General features: G+C 38.0%; 1 protein-coding gene across 3 annotated transcripts in view; it reads right to left on the bottom strand.

Annotated features, from left to right (window-relative positions):
* Notch2 (notch 2) overlaps positions 1-19,663 on the bottom strand; it is a 151,929-nt gene that overhangs the window by 18,020 nt on the left and 114,246 nt on the right. For all 3 annotated transcript variants that reach the window (XM_013509350.1, XM_005413481.2, XM_013509349.1), the window contains 9 exons: positions 19,454-19,599; positions 17,455-17,568; positions 14,990-15,109; positions 14,406-14,558; positions 6,279-6,507; positions 5,151-5,352; positions 3,419-3,572; positions 2,866-3,050; positions 1,820-1,952 (listed from right to left, as the gene is read on the bottom strand). In XM_013509350.1, coding sequence (XP_013364804.1) covers positions 1,820-1,952; positions 2,866-3,050; positions 3,419-3,572; positions 5,151-5,352; positions 6,279-6,507; positions 14,406-14,558; positions 14,990-15,109; positions 17,455-17,568; positions 19,454-19,599 — 1,436 coding nt within the window. The remainder of the gene's footprint in view (positions 1-1,819; positions 1,953-2,865; positions 3,051-3,418; positions 3,573-5,150; positions 5,353-6,278; positions 6,508-14,405; positions 14,559-14,989; positions 15,110-17,454; positions 17,569-19,453; positions 19,600-19,663) is intronic.

The raw sequence follows: 19,663 nt of genomic DNA, 5'->3' as shown, positions 1-19,663 counted from the left end.
ATATTCTACACTATGCAAACACACATAGTACTACGTGATCAATGATAATAAGTAGAATAAACTCAAAGAGATTACTTCTGCACACATTGTGATTAGACTTCCAAAGACAAAAACAAAGAATCTTGAGACAACAAGAGAGAAGTGACATATCATATACAAGGGAGCCTCAACAATATTAACAGCTGATATCTCATTAAAAACCATGGAAGGCAAAACACAGTGGGGAAGACACTCAAAGTGCCAGAAGAAAAATACAATGAATAATAATTACAAAACTATTAATATAAACCACCTTTAAGAAATGGTTAGAAAAGATACAAAGTTTATTGCCTTATGAAAGGACCCATTCTTGAACTGGACATGTCTAATGCATAAAAGTTTATAGTACAGTAGAGAATTCAGGTTAGGTACATATCTATGTACTCTCCAAGATTTCCTAGCCTCTTCAGAAGACAGGTGGAAATCATTAAGTAATTTTTTACCTATATATTGTAAGAGACAGTAATGTGTGTCACTTCTAGATTGAGGGAGTGAAAGCTGCTACATGATCCTGTAGGTCTGTCTTTCTTCCTTTCCTTTGGAAGTCTCAGAAATCAAGTGTTTTAAACTACACAGATACAGTACAGAGAAAGGTAGCCCAACCGAATGTATATTAGGGTACATTTGAGTGACAAAAATAAAAATAAAACAATATATAATATTGTGTTAAGTTCTCAGTTTTAAGGTTTAACTAGCTACCACCAGAAATGCAACTTATTCTAAGTACAATTACACAAAGGAATGAATTTAATAATGAGTTGGAATTGATCTTTACTTCTCTTTCAATGATGGATTTCTGGAACAAAGCACTAGTCTCCTACACGCATGACAAATTTTCAACTAAGGCTGTTTTCCTTTAGTTTTCTCTTCTCTAACCTCATTCTTCAAATACGTAACTACTCTACTAGCAGAATACTCTTCTATTTTAATTCAGCCCAATTTGGATCTCTAGGAAGACAAATTGTCAAAATTCACTGACACAGAAGTCTGTAACAATATAAAGAGTTCTTTCAAATTCTTTTCTCTTCTCTTTGATAATGAGGACAACAAATATCTAACTATTATGGATGGCTTTCCATTTTCCCCCAGAGGCCACTGAAAACTGGAACTTCCTAACTAAATCTCTCCTAACAAATAATAGCCAGAGTTCCTGGGGGGGAAGTGGAGGCACTAGCAGTGCCCACGGCAGAGAAATGACTCCAACACTCAGTGTAGGGCTACATCCCATTACTGTAATAGAGTAGTATTTCTCAGGGCAGTAGTGTCAAACCTATGGCATGCATGCTGCAGCTGGCTATTTGTATCATTTTAAATTCTAAAAGGTTAACCATCACTGCCTTACAGTGTAAGCCTCCTCCCCCTGGGATTGTGAAAGTAGGCAGATGTTTTCATTTCATTCATTCCCTTACATTACAGAGGCAACACCTGGCTTGCCCCTATACAAATGCAGGTAAATGTGAATTATTTATTCCAGAGACTATCAGTTGCTTTCATTTGAAGTGTCAGGAAATCTTTCTGAGTATGCTAATTTTGTTGTAATATTATATCAGTATTATATTCTGTGTTTTCTGGAATGTAAAATGTCAAACCACCCAAAAGAACTGGATCAGTGCTAGCAATACATGAGAGGATAAAATGGCTTACATCACCAGGGTGCAGAATTAAACGCCTGTAATGAAGCTAGTAACGATCTAATTTTTAAAAATCCCTTCAACACTAAGCATTGATCTATAGCTCAGAGAATGGCTCAGATAGAAGAGGAGTAAGGCTGATTTCATACCCCGAGTGCCTGGTGGGCATGAGCACTTGAAATGGTTCACAAGGTCAACGCAGGTGCCTCCATTGTGGCACGGCTGATTCTGACACTCATCAACTTCATATTCACAGTTGACACCCTGATATCCTGGAACACACTGCCAAGAAAGCGGACACAGAAAAGGACAAGGAATGTTGGGTCATGACTGAAAACAGAATAGAAGAGCAAGTAAGATCTGGCATGTTACTATGACCCTGTCCCCCTCCCCCTTAGCTCTTATAGGTTCCTCTGTAGGAATCATCCCACTCTTTGCTAATCACCCTGGGGAGGGCCAATATCCAGCTTACTGGCATTTATCTATTTGTCTTCTAGCTGAAAAAACCACTTTACCGGGAAAAAAAGGAACAAATACTCTGACAGTTATTTTCAATATGCTTCCTGTTTTAACTTGTGTAGATGTTCCCCAAAGCCTCATGTAGTCATAGGTGGGGCTTTTTCAGAGGTGGTTGGATCTAGAATGTATAATGCTGGGATTATGTGATTACTACATCAGTCCACTGATTGGTTTGGCACCCTCCCTAAGCCCAGTAGCCTAAACAGAATACAAAAGTGTCAGAAAGAAACTGTTACAGTGGCTTAGCACGGTGCTATGGTAAAACAGGATGAGCCACTTTTTTTTCAAAAGAGGAAATAATTAGCTGATTGTTGATGATTACATATAAAAGTGATATGGGCCAAAAAGATACTGTTCAAATTGGTTTATCCTAGCTCAGGTGCCACTCAGGGAAGTTCTAGAAGCCACTATGGTGAGTGGGCCCATGAAATGCACCTGGTCATAGCTGCCGGTTCCAAATCCTGGCAGTTTCCCTGTTAAGAAAAATCTTTCCAGACCACAGTGAAAATACTAACATACTGCATAAGGAGGCTGAAGAAAATAGTGACAGGAAGCATTAGCAGGGTGACTAGTAAAAACTTAAAAACCATACACATAACATTTAAGCAGCTAAATTCAAAACTCTAGTGCTCTTAAGAGTTGTGCAACCTCTTGGGCACATTCTTGTCTTCCTCACCTCACATCTGTATCCACCAATGAAGTCGCTGCAGGTGGCACCATGCTGGCAGGGATTGGACGTGCACTCATCCAGCTGCTGCTCACAATAGCTTCCCGTGTACCCCAGTGGGCACTGGCAGTGATGCGTGTTGCCAGCGTTGATGCAGGCACCTGAGTTCTTGCACAGGTTCTTGGCAAGCACACCTGGGAGGTCCAGAGGGAAAAAGAGGCATCACAGAAGGGAAAATGACACATCAGATTCAGAGTAATTAATGGGTGAGCAAATTGAAGGTAGCTGACATCAAATGTTATTGTCTAGTTTTTCACAACTCTCACTACCAGACCTGTATTAAAAATAAACCAGCTCTGAAAGTGGAAAATGCCTTAGCTTCCTTTAAAATACTTTTCCTTTTGCAAGCTCTTAAGCCTACTCCTCTACCCTTTCTCCAGAGCTGTGCCCCTCACTACTATCTGTCTTTCCTTCTTATTCCACAATAAATAACATCCCTGAAAATGCCACTGACCAGTCTATACTTGCATAGGTGGCTCTTGAGCCGTGGAGCAGAGCTCACCTTTGTTGAAGGCTGCCACATCACAGGAGACATTGGGCACATCACAATATGCACCAGTCCATCCAGATGGACATAGGCACCGGGACTCCGCCTTTTCCTGAATGCAAGTGCCTTTGTTTTTACATGGAGACTCACTGCAGAGGTTCACTAGGGTCTGAAGCAAAGGCAGGGATACAGATACATCAAAATCCAAATACCAGAAATGAAGAAAATAAGTTATATAATATTACAAGAAATCAAGGAAAGCATTTGAATTTATTTTAAAAAGCCTTCATCTAAACCTTAAACTGGATCCAGTGTTCCAAGTGCAGGTCATCATTTTTATAGTCTTAAATTTCTCTTTGTTCTGCTACTGAAAAAGTTTTTAGCCCCGAAGTTTAAGAATTTGAAGAAACTCAATAGATAAAGTTATTCTCAGTACTCCAGACCTCAGTATTTCTACAAATACAGCCACCCAGTAGGGCTAGAAAGAAAGAAATGGAGCTTTTAGATATTCCTTATGCAAACCCTGCATAAAATCCACATGGCTCTTAGCCACCGCTGTCTGGGTGAAGGTGAATAAAAAGTCTTAAAACCTGTTAATAAACCTAGAACTGTCAAAGAGTTGATTTTAAAGGGGAGAAAATGAGATTTATGAAAAATAAGGCAGAGAAGTATGTCACAGCCACAAAACAGACTGCTGGCCAATAGAAGACATGAGGGTGAGACCCTTGGAGAGCGAGCAACAACCCTCAGGAGAACGTGCTCCAGAGCCCCAGACTCAGCAGCAAGCTGCTCAGTACATGGAGGGGGTTGTTTGCACATCCAAAAGGACCAAAGCCTTTCTCAAGTGCACCCTACACATCAAGTTAAATTCTGGCACTTATTCCCAAATTCTTTGGAGTTCTATTATTCTCTCATTCTTGCAAGGATAAAGTTAGCATATAAATAAACACAGTGCTGTTGGGAATCCATATACTGGATCCTCGGGAAAGTCTAACTCTGGGGTGGATCTAAAGTCATATATTGCTTCTTTGGAGTTCAGTTTCTCTTCCCTGAACTGAAAGGATACATTTGTTTCTTATAAAGACCCCTTCTACCCTAAGATTCTATGAAAATGTGTATACGTTTAAATTTATTTTTTATTAGTATATGCTTGTAGTATAAGGATTGCATTCCTCACAGGGAGTTGGTACATGTACATAACACAGCTTAATTCTTTGTTCACCCTCTTCCCCTCCTCTCCTGCCCCCTGCCTCCACCTTTTGGTCTCCTTCCCTTTTACATTATCTGTAATTTATTTTGCTCTCTATATTTGGGGTTTCTCATATAAGAGAAACCTTGTGATATTTAAGCTTGAGGGTCTGAGTTATTTCACTTCGCATTATGTTGTTCAGGTACATTCATAGTCCTACAAATGTCTCAAGTTTAGTTTCAAGACTGTTACAACATCGCCAAAAAAAAAAAAAAGATGCTGTACTTGACCTTTGAAGACTTTATTTCAGTTGCTTTTTCCATTTTTGTGCTTATTTCCCACACATTTGTTTGCATTCCTTTACCAGTCTCTTAAAAATTTTTATGTTTGTTAATCCACATATTGATAGCATCACCAGTTTGGAATCTAGCTATTAAGAAATTATGGCTAAGATCCACACCTTTCTTTTTTAGAAGTGGCTTATTCTGCATAGGAAGGAACATGTGTAATACTTAGGGACTCTGCAGGAGCTGTGTGAATGGGAAGGGAGTCAGTTACCTGGCAGTTCTTCCCAGTGTAGCCCAAGGGACAGGTGCAGCGGTATGTGCCCAGGCCATCAACACATGTCCCCTCATTTAGGCATGGATGAGAGCTGCATTCATTGATCTCGTGGAGGCAGAAGGGACCGGTGAAGCCCACAGGGCACAAGCAAGAGAAGGAGTTAATCCCATCCACACAGGTGCCACCATTGAAACAGGAGCTGAGAAGCAAACAGGGAGCCACCTCAGTAAGTAAAGGGATTCCTCTGACTTGGTATTTGAAATGCAAAGTTTCTAGAACATAAGATGTTACAGCAGCAATACCCCTGACCATCCCCAAACCCTATTATCCACTAAATTTTGCTTTCTCCCAAACTAGACTAGTACCAGTATTCTTTCTACAACCAAAGGCTTAGGAATATTTAAAAGTCTGAGCTTACTGTAGATTCCTAGGGAAAGTGAAATTTTCTGGGCTATGTTATTCTTCTGTAGTTTCCCACATCATTTGTTTATTACTAAGCTAACTTACTGTGTATAAAAAATAGTAAATAAATGCTCTTAACTTTAAATTTTTTTATGAAAGAGAAACAGAACAAATATGTTGATAATATAAAGAAATAGAACAAACTTCCCAGAAATTACTTAAAGAATGGTAACAAATCTGCAAAGAAACAGGAATTGTTAGAACAAGAGACCAAAAGGAAAAAAGAACAAAATTATAGCTCCCTCTGTTCTCTAAGTAGGCTTTTCAAGCTTTTCATTAAGTTTTTCATCCTCTGACCTCTGACCTTCTAACTATACAGCTATCTGGTTAGGTGTGGTGGTACATGCCTACAACTCCAGCACTCTGGGAGGGTGAGGCGGGAGGATTACAAGTTCAAAACTAGCCTGGAAAACTTGGAGACTTAGGGAGACCCTGTCTCAAAAAAATGAGAAGAGGCTGGAGATGTAGCCCTGGGCTCAATCCCCAGTACTGAAAAAAAATTAAATATTGTATGCCTATTAGGAACCAGGAACTGGGTGATGAGAGGTAACTCTCGAGTGGGACCCACGCAGAGGCCTCTTCCCTGCCCCACAATCCCAGTTTCTTCCCCTCTTTCCCTCTCCCCCTTCAGACACCAATGCCCCAAGTACATGAGCTGCTCACCTCTCAGTGCACTCATCGATGTTGTTCTCACAGTGCACTCCATCAAATCCGGCCTGGCACTTGCAGGTGTAACTGTTGACATAGTCAGAGCAGGTCCCTCCATTCTTACAGGGTTCACTGAGACACTCATTCATGTCTGTCTGGCACTTATCCCCATTGAAGCCAGGAAGGCACATGCAGGAGAAAGTATTTACTCTATCCACACAGGAACCTCCATTCTGGCAAGGATCTAAGCGATTACAAAAGAATTAGAGCTCAGAATAGCAGCATCCATTTAACTTAAGACGCCTAACAGTGAACGATCTAAGTCATGCTAAGGGCAGCACAATTCTGAGTTTTGCACTTGGTCTCTTCACAGTATTTTGCCCTGAATCCTTTATTTATGAAAATACATTCAGTAACACATGTCTGAGATTTTAACTTGCTTAACTGATAGGATAAAATTAATTTGTATCCTCTCTAACAATTATTTTTGGTCTTTTTGAGACAGGGTCTCACTATGCAGTTCAGGCTGGCCTTGAGCTCACTTTGTAGCCCAGGCTGGTCTCAAACTTGCAATGATCCTCCTGCTTTAGCCTCTGAGTGCTGGGATTACAGGTGGCACCACCACATCTGGCTTTCTAACAATTTTATAGAATTAACTGAATCATAAAATGTAGGAGACCACCAAGCCATGTTCCCCTGAGAAATGAAGCCTTTTGCCTCCATCTTCACCTGACCTTTACTTCAACCCTATTCATTGAGATATGCAGAGCTGGCTATATTGAAGTAGAAGTTCCCTTAATTGGCTAAAAGAATGTCACTAGTCCAGCAGCAGAAGCAACAATGTATTTCATTCTGGCATGCAGGCGAGAATAGCCCCCCATGCTCTTGGCTGGAAGCGGGCTCAAGTAAGAACCTGTGAGATTTCAGGGCTAAGACATGAGATAACATCTCAGCTGAGGCTCTGAGACTCAAAAAGAATTATACCTTCCTGGCAGTAAAGGTGCCAGCCTTGCATACATCAAGTTATCTGCTGCATCACTAACTGAGGAGCCTCTGTGCCTGGTACAAGAGTGTTCTGTTTCTCCTTACAGCCAATGCCTGCAGAGTTTCTCTTCCATGCACCCTGCCACAACCTCCACTCACCTCCCTGATTGGTATCAATAAGAGCCAGTGAGTACTCTGACTCTTGGCCCTTTGTCCCATTGAGAGCACTGGGTCATCCCAGAGCCCCTTCAGCTGCAGATTTTTCTCTCTTTCTTTTTATCTGTGTGCCATACTGCCAGGTGGGAGACAGATACCTGCTGCAGGGGTTTTGGTAATAAAACTTGCATTGTTCCCTCCATATTTACAATCAAGTATGTGACCCAACACATAGGTCACCAGGAGTATCAATATTTTTAAAAGATGTATGTGGTGGTAAAATGGATAGTGGAGAACAGAAAAAAAAAAAATATATATATATATGAATATGCATGTGTGTATATAGATAGATAGATAGATAGATATTCATTCTCTTTGTTTCAGGAACTTAATTAATCATCCCCATACCCACTCACTCCCTGCTTCTCTTCATTTCTGTTTTTCTTTTAGATTTACATAATTTGAGGAAACAAACATTTTTTTAAAAAAAACTTTTAACTATCACACAGCATGATTTTAGAACACTTCACAATTGTAGCAAAATCAACAAATGTAGAGCTACAAGCATTCAATGGTCCATCACAATACAGACGGCATAGAAATAATACAAGTAAATCCAAAATGTAGCTACCGTTGTTAAGGACTTAAAACACTTGCAAAGATAGGTTGTAAGTTTAAAAGGAAAACTGAACACTGAACTAAAGGGTAATGTACCTCTATTTTAGTAAAGGGAATATTTACTACACCTCATTCATCTGTCAAACTAATTCCATTCTGAGCTTTATCTGCAGTCATTAGAGCAACAAAAAATTTACTTTATCCTTTCTTAACCAAAGTACATAGTTACTACAATTTTCATTGAATGTTTCAGAGAAACTCACTAAAATTTACTGAATTATTTTATACTCATTGTAAATATTGCTGGTCCCACTTCATATAAGGAGAAACTTTACTGAATATTTGGCAGTTAATGTGGGAAAGGAATCCGAATAGTATGAACCTGTTCTCTAATTTCTCCATCAATTGTACCTTGAATATACATTTTTTCACTATGTCAGAAAGTATTAAAATTATTCATCTGCATGTGTTTCTTCTCTAATAGGCTATGGGGCTTCATGAAGATACGGTGAAGATCTTATTTATTTTGGCACTGCCAGCTCCAACTTTGTTGCTCTCCATGTTGAATCTGCAAAAATATATCCTATCATATAAGGTGTTATCATTCTCAGTTCATTATGACAGACTCATTCAATGGCCACACAAGTAACTGAGCACTTGTGTGTGGTAACACTATTAAGGCTGGGGGGAGAACCACCAGAAAGAAGGTGGCAAGATAATCTCTAGAGTTTTCACTGGGCTGAGAAGAGCTCATACATACTTAGTTAAAATGAAACATGAGGCTCTGAGTAGAATCCTAAGAGAGTACTATTCTTTCTTAGTAGTGAGCTATAACAACCCTACCAAAAGGCTATTCTAGGCTTATATGACAAACCCAAAAATAAAGATTCAAAAGAATCAAACTGTCTCCAAATAACTGAATCCCTAAGTAAAGCTTAAAAATACTGAATTTAAGAGATTTTTAAAGATTCAGCATGACATAATGTAAAACTGACAATGACTAGCATTCAATAAAATACTTCTAAGCAGACAAAGAAGCAGGAAATACTGCTTCAAAGAGAAGACAACTCAGGACTGGAGACAGAGCCAGGAATATCTCATATGGTAAAATGGTAGGTTAAGGACAATAAAACAATTATTGAGAATTATGAAACAGCTAATTTCCATATGTTCAAGAAGAAAAGCATGAAAATAACACATACACACAGAGATAAAGTTATAGGAAAGTCTCAGATTGAAATTCTGGAGGAAAAAAATAAAATGTCTGAGGGAAAACATAGGATAAGGAGTAACAGCCACCAAGATAGTAGAGATGAAACAATACATAAACTTGAAAACACAGCGAGACACATTCAAATAAAATATGCTAAAATAAGACACTAGGGGTGAGGGAAGAAACTCTTTAAAAGACCACTGGTGAACAGACGGATGATTTCAAAAGGTCTAATGAAACCTGTAAAGGAGAGGGGTAAGTTTCCTCTAAAAACTAACTTTTAAATATTTTCAAATCTGGACCCATATATTCTAAAAGATTAGGGAGCCCCCAGATCAAAGGAATATGAGAACACTACCAACAGGCAGCATAATCAAACTGCTAAAAATTAGTAGAAAGACAGTATCTAAAAAGTAGTCATAGGAGAGAAAATTATATATGAAGGAGGACATGAAACAATTATAGAAAATTTCCCCTCAGAAATAATGCAAGTAGGGCAACTTAAGAGAGCTGAAGAGGAAAGTCAGCTAGGAATTATATTTTCTTTGAAAATATCTTTGAAAACTACAGCAAAATCAAAACATATATAGACACATAAGAGTAGGAAAAATTCATCATCAGGAGCACCACACAAAATGTTAAAGAAATGTCTTCAGACATGAGGACAATGAGACCTGATGGAAACGCAAATCTACACAAAAGAATGAAGAATTGTAAGTAAATATGTAGGCAAAATAAGGACTTTTAAATTATTTTTTAGATTTCTTTTTTAAAAAATTTAGCATTTAAAGTAAAAATAGTATATCTGAAGGTTTAATGATACATAAATTATACATAAACAATACAACAGAGAGCAGGAGAAGTGTGAAAACAAGTTCACTGCTAAAAGGTTCTTTTTCTACGCAAGGTAGTATAACTGAAGTGGATTATAATGAGCTAAAGCTGCATACTAAAATCTCTATACCAACCACAAAAACCTTTACACCAACCACCATATCTAATATGCTAGTGAAGAAATAAAAAGTGATCATAAAAAGCACTCAAAAAGATGGCATTGTTATAGTGCAGCAAGAAAGTGAGACCCAATACACACTTTTTACAAGCAACTCATTTTAAAAACACGTCAAAAATAAAAAGAATCAGACTTGCATGTGCAAGCACCGCATTGTCTCACTAGTGTAAAACCTGAAAGAGTTAATTTAAACTAAGAGGTATGATAGACATTGTGAAATGATGGGAAAACACTCGAGGGTAAAGAGCAACTGGGATGTGGGAAAAGAGAAGGGAAAGAAGGAGAAATTTTGTATGTATGTATACACAGGGTAGTTAACATAGTTGTTCTACTGTCTTCTGTTTCTTTGCTGAAAGAAACTGTCAATGAGTCCTCAGTTGATCAGTATTATATGTCTCTATCTGTTTTCCTGAGAAACCACTTTGAAGATATCAATATGTAATACAGCAAGCATTGTTAATTTCCTACCACTTTGTTTGTCATAAAATCTACTGTCATAAAATCAAGTGGTACTGGCTAAAAAACAGACCAGAAGATCAATGGAACAGACTGGAAGACACAGACAAAACCACAAACACACTCAGCCACCTAATTTTTGACAAAGGGGCCAAACAAACTCACTGGAAGAACAATATTCTCTTTAATAAGTGGTGCTGGAGAAATTGGCTTGCCACCTGCCAAGACTGAAAATAGACCCAAGTCGATCACCATGCACCAAACTCAAATCAAAATGGATCACAGATCTCATTATTAAAACAGAAACACTAAATCTACTGGAAGAGAAAGTAGGTAAAAATCTCGAAGACAAATGGGTAGTCAGAGAGTTCATGAACAAAAACCATACTGCCCGTGAAATACTTCAAAGAATCAACAACTGGGATCTCATCCTACTGAAAAGTTTCTGCACATCTAAAGAAATCACCAGCAGAGTAAAAAGAAAACCCACAAATTGGGAAAAAATTTTAGCTGACTATCCCTCAGACAAAGGTCTTCCATCTAGAACATATAAAGAATTAAAAAATATCAGCACCCCGAAATTCAAAGACCCAATCCAAAAATGGGCATCTGAGATGAACACACACTTCTCAGATAAAGAAATACAGATGGTAAATAAATACATGAGAAAATGTTCAACATCATTAGTCATTTGAGAAATTAAAACAACATTGAGATTTCATGTCACCCGAGTAAGAATGGCTAGCATTAAGAAATCAACCAATAACAAATGCTGGCGAGGCTGTGGAGAAACAGGAACCCTTTTCCACTGCTGGTGGGAATGTAGACTGCTGAAACCACTGTGGAAATCAGTTTGGAGATTCCTCAGCAAACTAGGTCTAGAGGTCCCACTCAACCCAGTCATTCCCCTTCTGGGTATTTTCCCAGAAGACCTGAGAACATCATATCACAGTGATGTATGTGCACCCATGTTCATAGCAGCACAATTTGTAATAGCTAAATTGTGGAAGCAACCCAAATGTTCACCTTCTGAAGATTGGATTAAAAAAATCGTGGTACTTTTATATAATGGAATATTACTCAGCTATACAGAAAAATAAACTTGAGGCTTTTATAGGTAAATGGTCACAACTAGAGACCATACTCATAAGTGAAACAAATCAGACCTGCATGTGTAAGCAACACATTGTCTCACTATAGTCAGAATCTGAAAGAGTGAACAAAAACTCAGAGGTATGGTAGATATTGCGAAATGAAAGAAAAATGTTGAAAAGTAAAGGGCAACTGGGGTGTGGGAAAAGAGAAGAGAAAGAAACCGAAATTATGTATGTATGTATATACAGGGTAGCTAACATAGTTGTGCTACTGTCTTCTACTGTTTTACTGAAAGGAACAGTTAATGATTACTTGTATGATCAATCCTGCATGTCTCTTATTTGTTTTCCTGAGAAACCACTTTGAAGATATCAATACGTAATACAACAACCATTGTTAATTTCCTACCACTTTGTAACTCTGTATTGTCTATATTGTTCTTATGCTATTTTGTAAATGGATGTCTGTTTAATATGTTTTCCTTCTTTTATTTTTTTAAAACAAAATATAAAAAAAAGAATAAGCAAAAACTAAGAGAAATATAAAATAATTTTGGAAGATTTGAACCTGTTTCCATAAATAATTGACAGAATAAGTAGAAAGAAAATCAAGGACGATATAGAAGATCTGAATATATTAATTGATTTGAATTAATAACATTTATAAATTAGCTTGTATAGCATTATATTACTAGAAGAATTAAGCTTGTAGTTAAAAATTTTACTAGAAGAAGATTCTATGCCTCATTTTTTGAGTAAAAATATTCTAATTATATATAAACTCTTCCAGAAAATAAAAAGGGAGAGAAGAAGTATAAAACTTGTAGAAAAAAAAAGGAGCTAAATCTCAATGACTTTGGATTAGACAAAGATTTGTTAAATAAGATATAGGAAACAGGGACTATAAAAAAAAATAACTTATACTCAATTTCATCAATATTAATAACTTTCTCTGCAAAAGAAGACCAAGAGAACCTATAACTTCTGAAGAAACAGTAAAGCAAATATCTGATGAAGAATTTATATCTAGAATATAAAGAACTGTTTCAATTCAATAAAATCACAAATAACAAATAATCCAAAATTTTCAAATGGTCAAAGACTTGAGCAGACATTTCAGAGATCACGTGAAAAACCGGTTAACCTCACTAATAAAGAGGGTAATGTAAATTAAAATCATAATGAAACACTACTATATATCTACTAGTTGAACCAAAATTAAAATGACTGATATTACTAAATACTATGTAGTTAACTAGTTCTTTACAATTCTGGTTGGAAAGATAATGGTACAACCACTTTGAAAAACATTTTGGCAGTCTCTTAAATGTTGAAGTTACATGATTTATCCCATAATTCATCCCTTCTACTCTTTGGTATCTACTCAAGAAAAATGAAAACATGTCATGACACCTTTATTTGTAATACCTCAGAACTGAATAAATCTTCAACAGCTGTTAACCAGTGAACTACACTACACGCTGAGAATCCCTAACCCAAAAGTCTGAAACGCTCCAAAATCTGAGTGTGAACATGTATCACAAGTGGAAAACTCCACACCCAGCCTTATGTGATAGGTTACAGTCAAAATGCAGGTAAAAATACTACATAAAGTTGCCTTCAGCCTTGTTTGAAGGGGGGATATATAAAAACATAAGTGAATTTCATGTTCAGACTTGGGTGGCATCCCCATATTATTTCACTATGCATATATGAATACTCTGAAATCCAAAAAAGTCTGAAACACTTCTGATTTCAAGCACCTCAGGTAAAAGGGATACTCCATCTGTATATCCATATAGTAAAATACTACTCATCAATAAAGCAGAATAAACTATTGATACACACAGCAAAATGTACCCAATCACAAATATGCTGACTGCAACAAGTCAAAGCTTCTCCCTCCAAAAAGAGCGTGCTTATGTGACTGCATTTGTATAAAATAGTAAGAAAAAAAAATGCCAGCTAATTTTAGTGACAGAAAGTAAGCCTCTGGTGGTATGAGACAAGAGAAGTGGGGAGAAAGATTAAATGACAACTGGATAAAAATACTTGTAGGGGGACAAACATGCTCATTATCATAGGTGGTTTTGGTTAGCATATTGCAAGATGTGATGCATTATACATTTAAAATACAGTTCACTGCATTGTCTCTCAAAAATATGTACGAGAAAAGTACCACAGCACTGTCCCTATTTGGTCAATGTTCAAAATGTCATATAGAAATGCTAAGATTCCACTACCTTGGTTCCTAAAGACATTAACTTCAAAAAGAAGATTTAAAAACATCCAACAAGCACCAGGTGTGGTGGTGCACACCTAAAATCACAGCTACAAGGGGGGGCTAAACCAAGAGGATACTAGTTGAACCAAGGCTGAGCAATTTAAGGACATCCTATCTCAAAACTAAAATGATAATACTGCTAATTTTGAAAGGTCTTTGTTTAAATCCCCTGGACCACACACACACACAAAAAGAAAACAAAACAAAACAAAAGACAGATATGGCCAGTGTTGGCATTAGAGACAGCAGCAGTCCCTGAGCTCATCCCCTCTGCTCCCTTTGAGCTGCTTCTCCCTTAAGGGTAGCAGCTGGCCGGCATACTCACTGGCAAGGCAGTCATCGATGTCCTCCTCACAGTCCATACCGCTGAAGCCCGGGGGGCACTCACACATGTAACTTCCCTGGGTGTTATGGCAGAGACCATGGTTCATGCAGGGCTTGGAGACACATTCATCAATGTCAATCGTACATCGCTGACCTGGAAATAAGGAACAATGAATTGTCTCAGAACTGCCTCAGTCTTTGGAAGCTCATTCTCACAGAAATCTATGTGGGGCTTGAGCTTAGCTGTGGGGAGGGGTACTTGAAGGACACCCTGGTTGGTCTCCTACTTCAGGAAGTCCCAGGAAGGCTTTGTATTCCTGGGAAGTTTCTGTTAAGGTTTTAAAAAAAAAAAAAAAAAACTCCCTCTAGAAATAACATCACAGTTTAAGGCTTTGGATTGTAGTCTTCTGCCACTAGAGGGCGCCAAAGACATGGACAAAGCATTCCACCGCAACTCCTGCGCAGACCGAGGGCTTGACAACTGGCAGGCAAAGGAGACCTGGCAGGGCCTTCCCAAAATCTGCCAACTCCACCACCTTGTTTAAAGCTCAGAAAAAAATGCCTGTGCATTGCCCACTCTATTACCTTGCCAGCCAGGAGCACACAAGCAAGTGTAACTCTCAAAATTTGGTGCCTCTTTACAAATAGCAGCATTCTCACAAGGATTTGGGGAACAGGGAGCCAACACCATTTGACAGTTCTTGCCTGGAAAATAAATGATAGAGTTCAAGATAGAGAACCAGCCAAAGAAAGAATAATTTCCCCAAATTGGATGTTTTCGATGCTTTCAGAATTTAAGTCTAAGGTAGTGGTTTGGAGGCTCTGGAATCTGAGAAACTCTGATCCCCTGGTCTTACACTGCTGACTTTGTAACCCTGGGTGAATTATTTATTTTCTCTAAGCCTTCCTCATGAATAGAAAAGAATTAGGAAGGTATGTAACTCTGAGGATTTTGAAGGATTAAATGAAAAAAATATAGGAAAGCCCTTATTTGTTAAACAGATGCAGAGTGAGCATTCAAATGCTATCAGGCCACAGTCATCTTCACTATTATGAGTGGTCACCAGATTTGAACAGCTGTATCAAAGGAGACAGTTTCTGCACCTCCATAGCTAAGACTTAGCTACACAGGAGCTCAGCTTCACAGATACACCTTAGTATCATCAGGGAAGCAACAGCAGCAGAGCCTCCTGTTCCTACGACCCAGCTAACCTGATCTGGGGATGGATTGACAGGAAGGCACATCAGTGATGGAAAACAGGGAAGGCGCTCCAATTTCTGGGCAACTTGTCTCCTTATAACAATATCAACATGTCACTGATATCTTCCCACCAACACTTTCTGCCTTAGCATGTTAGACTTAAGCTTCCAGTAAAATAATATTAAATAAGAATGTTTCCATTAAAAGAGGGATGAGGTTGTTTTTAAGGTCAAGCTCTAACAAACACAACTTTACATTTCATTCTAAAAATTTGTATGAAAAAAAATCTTGTGAAATTTCACCACAATGGCCCCAAACAAATTTTTACCATCTGGTCAGAATAATGACCTACAAAGCACAGCAATTCAGCTTTGGTAGGCAAACTCTACAAAGCTTAGAAATTTTAGCCACATAGCATTAAAATGGTAATCTATATATGGTCTTCTGGTTAGATTTATTTCTCCAAGACTACACACTGTAAATTCCTTAACTGGATTATTCCCTAATGAAAGATCAATCAAAAATTCTCAGTGTATCTGAGTAGCTTGAGGACAATACAGGTTTTCTCAAGATGAGTGGACATCTATGACACACAGCAAGTAATCCTGTGAGGTAGCTGAGCATGGTTACAGCTGTATATATGTCCCCATGGCCGTCAATTCTGAGTCTTCACAGTCACAAGATGATCTCACTAGCAACACACAGGATCAGCACTGTCTTTGTGCAGTGACATTATTCACACTATGCTCAGGTCTGAGGTTAACCTGAATGTTCTGTAACTTTGATTTTATAAGCCAGGCAGGTTAAATGCAATTTCCCTACAGTAGTATTTCTTTTACTTTGGTACAGACAGAAGTAGAGAGCAGAGTGTTTTAGTTATACTTGTGGTCCTCCTGCTGCTCTACCAGCTCAGGATCACTATGCAGTGTTATTACTAACAGTCCAATACTCCGGGAGGCGAGTAACAAGGGCATGAAACAGGCAAACCCATGATCCATGGTTTTGTTCCTATGGGTGAGGAGCTGGAAAGCAAGGCACACACAAGCATAACCAATCACAGGACAGCCATAAGAGAAAACTAAGAGAAATGCCTCAAGGACACAGCAAAATACTACCTGAAATGAAGAACACACGACGTGAAATGAAAACCACATCTGTGCCTTCTCTGGGTGTGAACCATTACTCAGGGTAATGCCTCTGAGTGAGACAGAGGTACTGAGTGTGAGGAAAGGAATGGCAGATACCAGGTCTCAGAGACTTACAGGAAATCTGAGATCCTCCATTTACTTTTCTGAGTTCCCTTTGGCACAGCTTTGTCATATATAAATTGATGACAGGAAATTCTACATTGTGGAATTACTGAAGCTAATACTAGCTCAAAATACAAAAAGTATTTGGGTTGTGGCTATGTAGCTCAGTGGCAGAGCTCTTGCTTAGCACATGTGAGGCTTTGGATTCCATCCCCACCACCACCTGAAAAAACTGTCTAGTATACAGTAAGTTATCAATAAATGGTAATTGCATTATTGAAATTAAGACTAATAGCAAAGTTTATGGAAAAGTGGTTCCATTCCAGTGACAGACAAAACCATCAGCTACGTACCAGGTTTCAGCCATACATAATTTTTTTAAAATTCAAACTCCAAAGCATAAAGAGGGCAGATATATTTCTCCATCACAGTGTTTTCTCAAAACTCAAAATGCAGTCAGCAAGTGCAGGAAGGACAGCCAGGAGGTGATTCCTCAGAGCAGCACCAGTGCCCCACAGAGCTGGATCCGAGACTCAGAAACATACCCTGATATGACAAGGTCCCCTTAACCCAACCCTGCTGGAACCTGAGGCACCCACCTGTGTAGGGCAGCTCACATTGGCAAGTATAGCCACTAATATCATCAAAGCAGGTTCCTTGGTTCAGACATGGATTTGAGGCACATTCATCAATGTTCACCTGGCAGTTGTAGCCTGTGGAAAAAAAGGGAGACCATACAGAGCAAAACTGTTCACCTTCTCATTACCTGAATTACTAACTCACTTTCTCAGGGGTAAAAATTAAGACTGAAGTCTTTTCTTCAGGCCATTGAACACCTCCTCATTCATTTTGGCCACAAGTCCCTGACACAGAGTCAGCTGCTAAGTGGTCAATCGTCAAAAAGATGGAAGAAAGAGCAATCATTTCTAATGGCCTGAAAACCTAATTCTCCTCCAAATACAGGTAATTTCTCAATAATGGAGCTAAGGCTGAAAAGGCTGAAAAGCTTGTTACTTGACACGAACAGGATGTTTTTATATGAAGTTTCCAGTCAGAAAAAGACAGAAAATGTTTTTGAACACAATCAAAACGTCTGGTTTATGCTCATTCGCTCATCAGCAGATTCTGTCATCAATGTGACACTTCCTGAAGTCACAGTATTGTTTTCTCTTGATTTGAGACATGAAATTTACTCCCAGTAAAAAAGGGAGAAAAGGAATAAAGGATTAGTAGGAACAGCACGGTACTCAAATATTGAATACCTTTGTATTTTCAACATAGTGTGGCATAGGGTCCTAAAACAGAGAAACTGTAACACCTTGAAGAAGAAATTGATGATCTAGGAACACAGAGGTCTGGGTTCAGTTGTGCTCTTCTGCTCATGGGGCAGGAACACTTGGATTTTACATTTTGGTTTTTAGTTTTCTCACTGATAACCAAGTCTCAATGAGGTCAACAAAGGAAAGTGCTTTTGAAGCTACAAGTTTCTCTGTAAACATAATGCAATATATCAGAAAATTAATAACTGAAATAGGGTCTCAAAATTTTCAGGTACAGGCTAGGAACCCCTTATCTGCACTGTATGGTATCAGAAATATTTTTTTTATTTAGGAATTATGAGGAGTTTGGAATTCTTTCTTACAGACAATGAGATATCCTGAGGCTGGGACCCAAGCCTAAACAGAAAATTCATTTATGTTTAATATACACCTGATATAAAATTCATTTATGTTTAATATACACCTTATATAAAATTCATTTATGTTTAATATATACCTTACATACAGAGAAAGTTCATTTATGTTTAATATATACCTTATATACATTTATGTTTAATATACACCTTATATAAAATTACTGAAAGTAATTTTATACATTTATACATTTTTATACATTTTTCAATAATTTTGTTCATCAAAAAAAGTTTCACACATGAGGTCAGGTGTGGACTTTCCACTTGTGCCACCATGTTGGCACTCAAAAACTTTCAAATTTTGAAGCATTTCTGTATTTCAGAGTTTTGGACTAGGATGTCTGTTCTATAATCAAATAAAGTGGCTCTAAAATGTTTTGATGTATCACAATAGCCAGGTACAATTTTTGAGTGGGTAAATAAATGAGCAAGTGTATAGATGAGTATAAATATAAATAATTCACCCATCATTTATCTCTCATGAGTAGTAGAATTACAACAAAGACAACTTAAAAAAGAAAAAAAGATTTCATGTAATTCTCACTCTGTGCCTTTTTCTAGAAGTTAATAGGAAACTAAGTATCTAAGAGTATCTCCATACATAAGAGTTTGTTAAAACACATGGCTAAATTATCACAGAACCAAACCTAGATCAAGAAATTTGCTATTGGACAGGTGTCCAAAGTTGTGTAAATGTCTTAACTGATCATCTGAAATGCTACTATTTCAACAGTTTAGCTCCCTCTAGGTAGAGGCAGAAATTATATCTATTCATGTTTTTATTCCCCAAGTGTCTCACAAATACTAATTGCTCAATATGTGCTAGAGTGGATAAGAAATGAAAACAAGTGAGTCAAGCAGTATGCAACAAGAGTATGACAGGTACGAGAACACGTGCTTTTTACCTTTAAAGCCCTTCTTGCAAGTGCACTTGTATCCATTCATCAGATCATCACAAGTGCCTCCATTCTGGCATGGGTCAGAAAGACATTCATTTTTGTCCACTTCACAGTTGATTCCAACCCAGCCCGCATCACAGAGGCACTTATATCTGAAAGATGGCAGAATTTTGCTCTTGTCAGAGGCCAAATGTACAACTGAGTCACAGGGTGAAA

The sequence above is a fragment of the Chinchilla lanigera genome, unplaced genomic scaffold (assembly GCF_000276665.1).
Source record: "Chinchilla lanigera isolate Chin_1 unplaced genomic scaffold, ChiLan1.0 scaffold00167, whole genome shotgun sequence".
In the NCBI taxonomy this organism is placed as follows: domain Eukaryota; kingdom Metazoa; phylum Chordata; class Mammalia; order Rodentia; family Chinchillidae; genus Chinchilla; species Chinchilla lanigera.
This window is presented reverse-complemented; position numbering and strand designations above follow the sequence as displayed.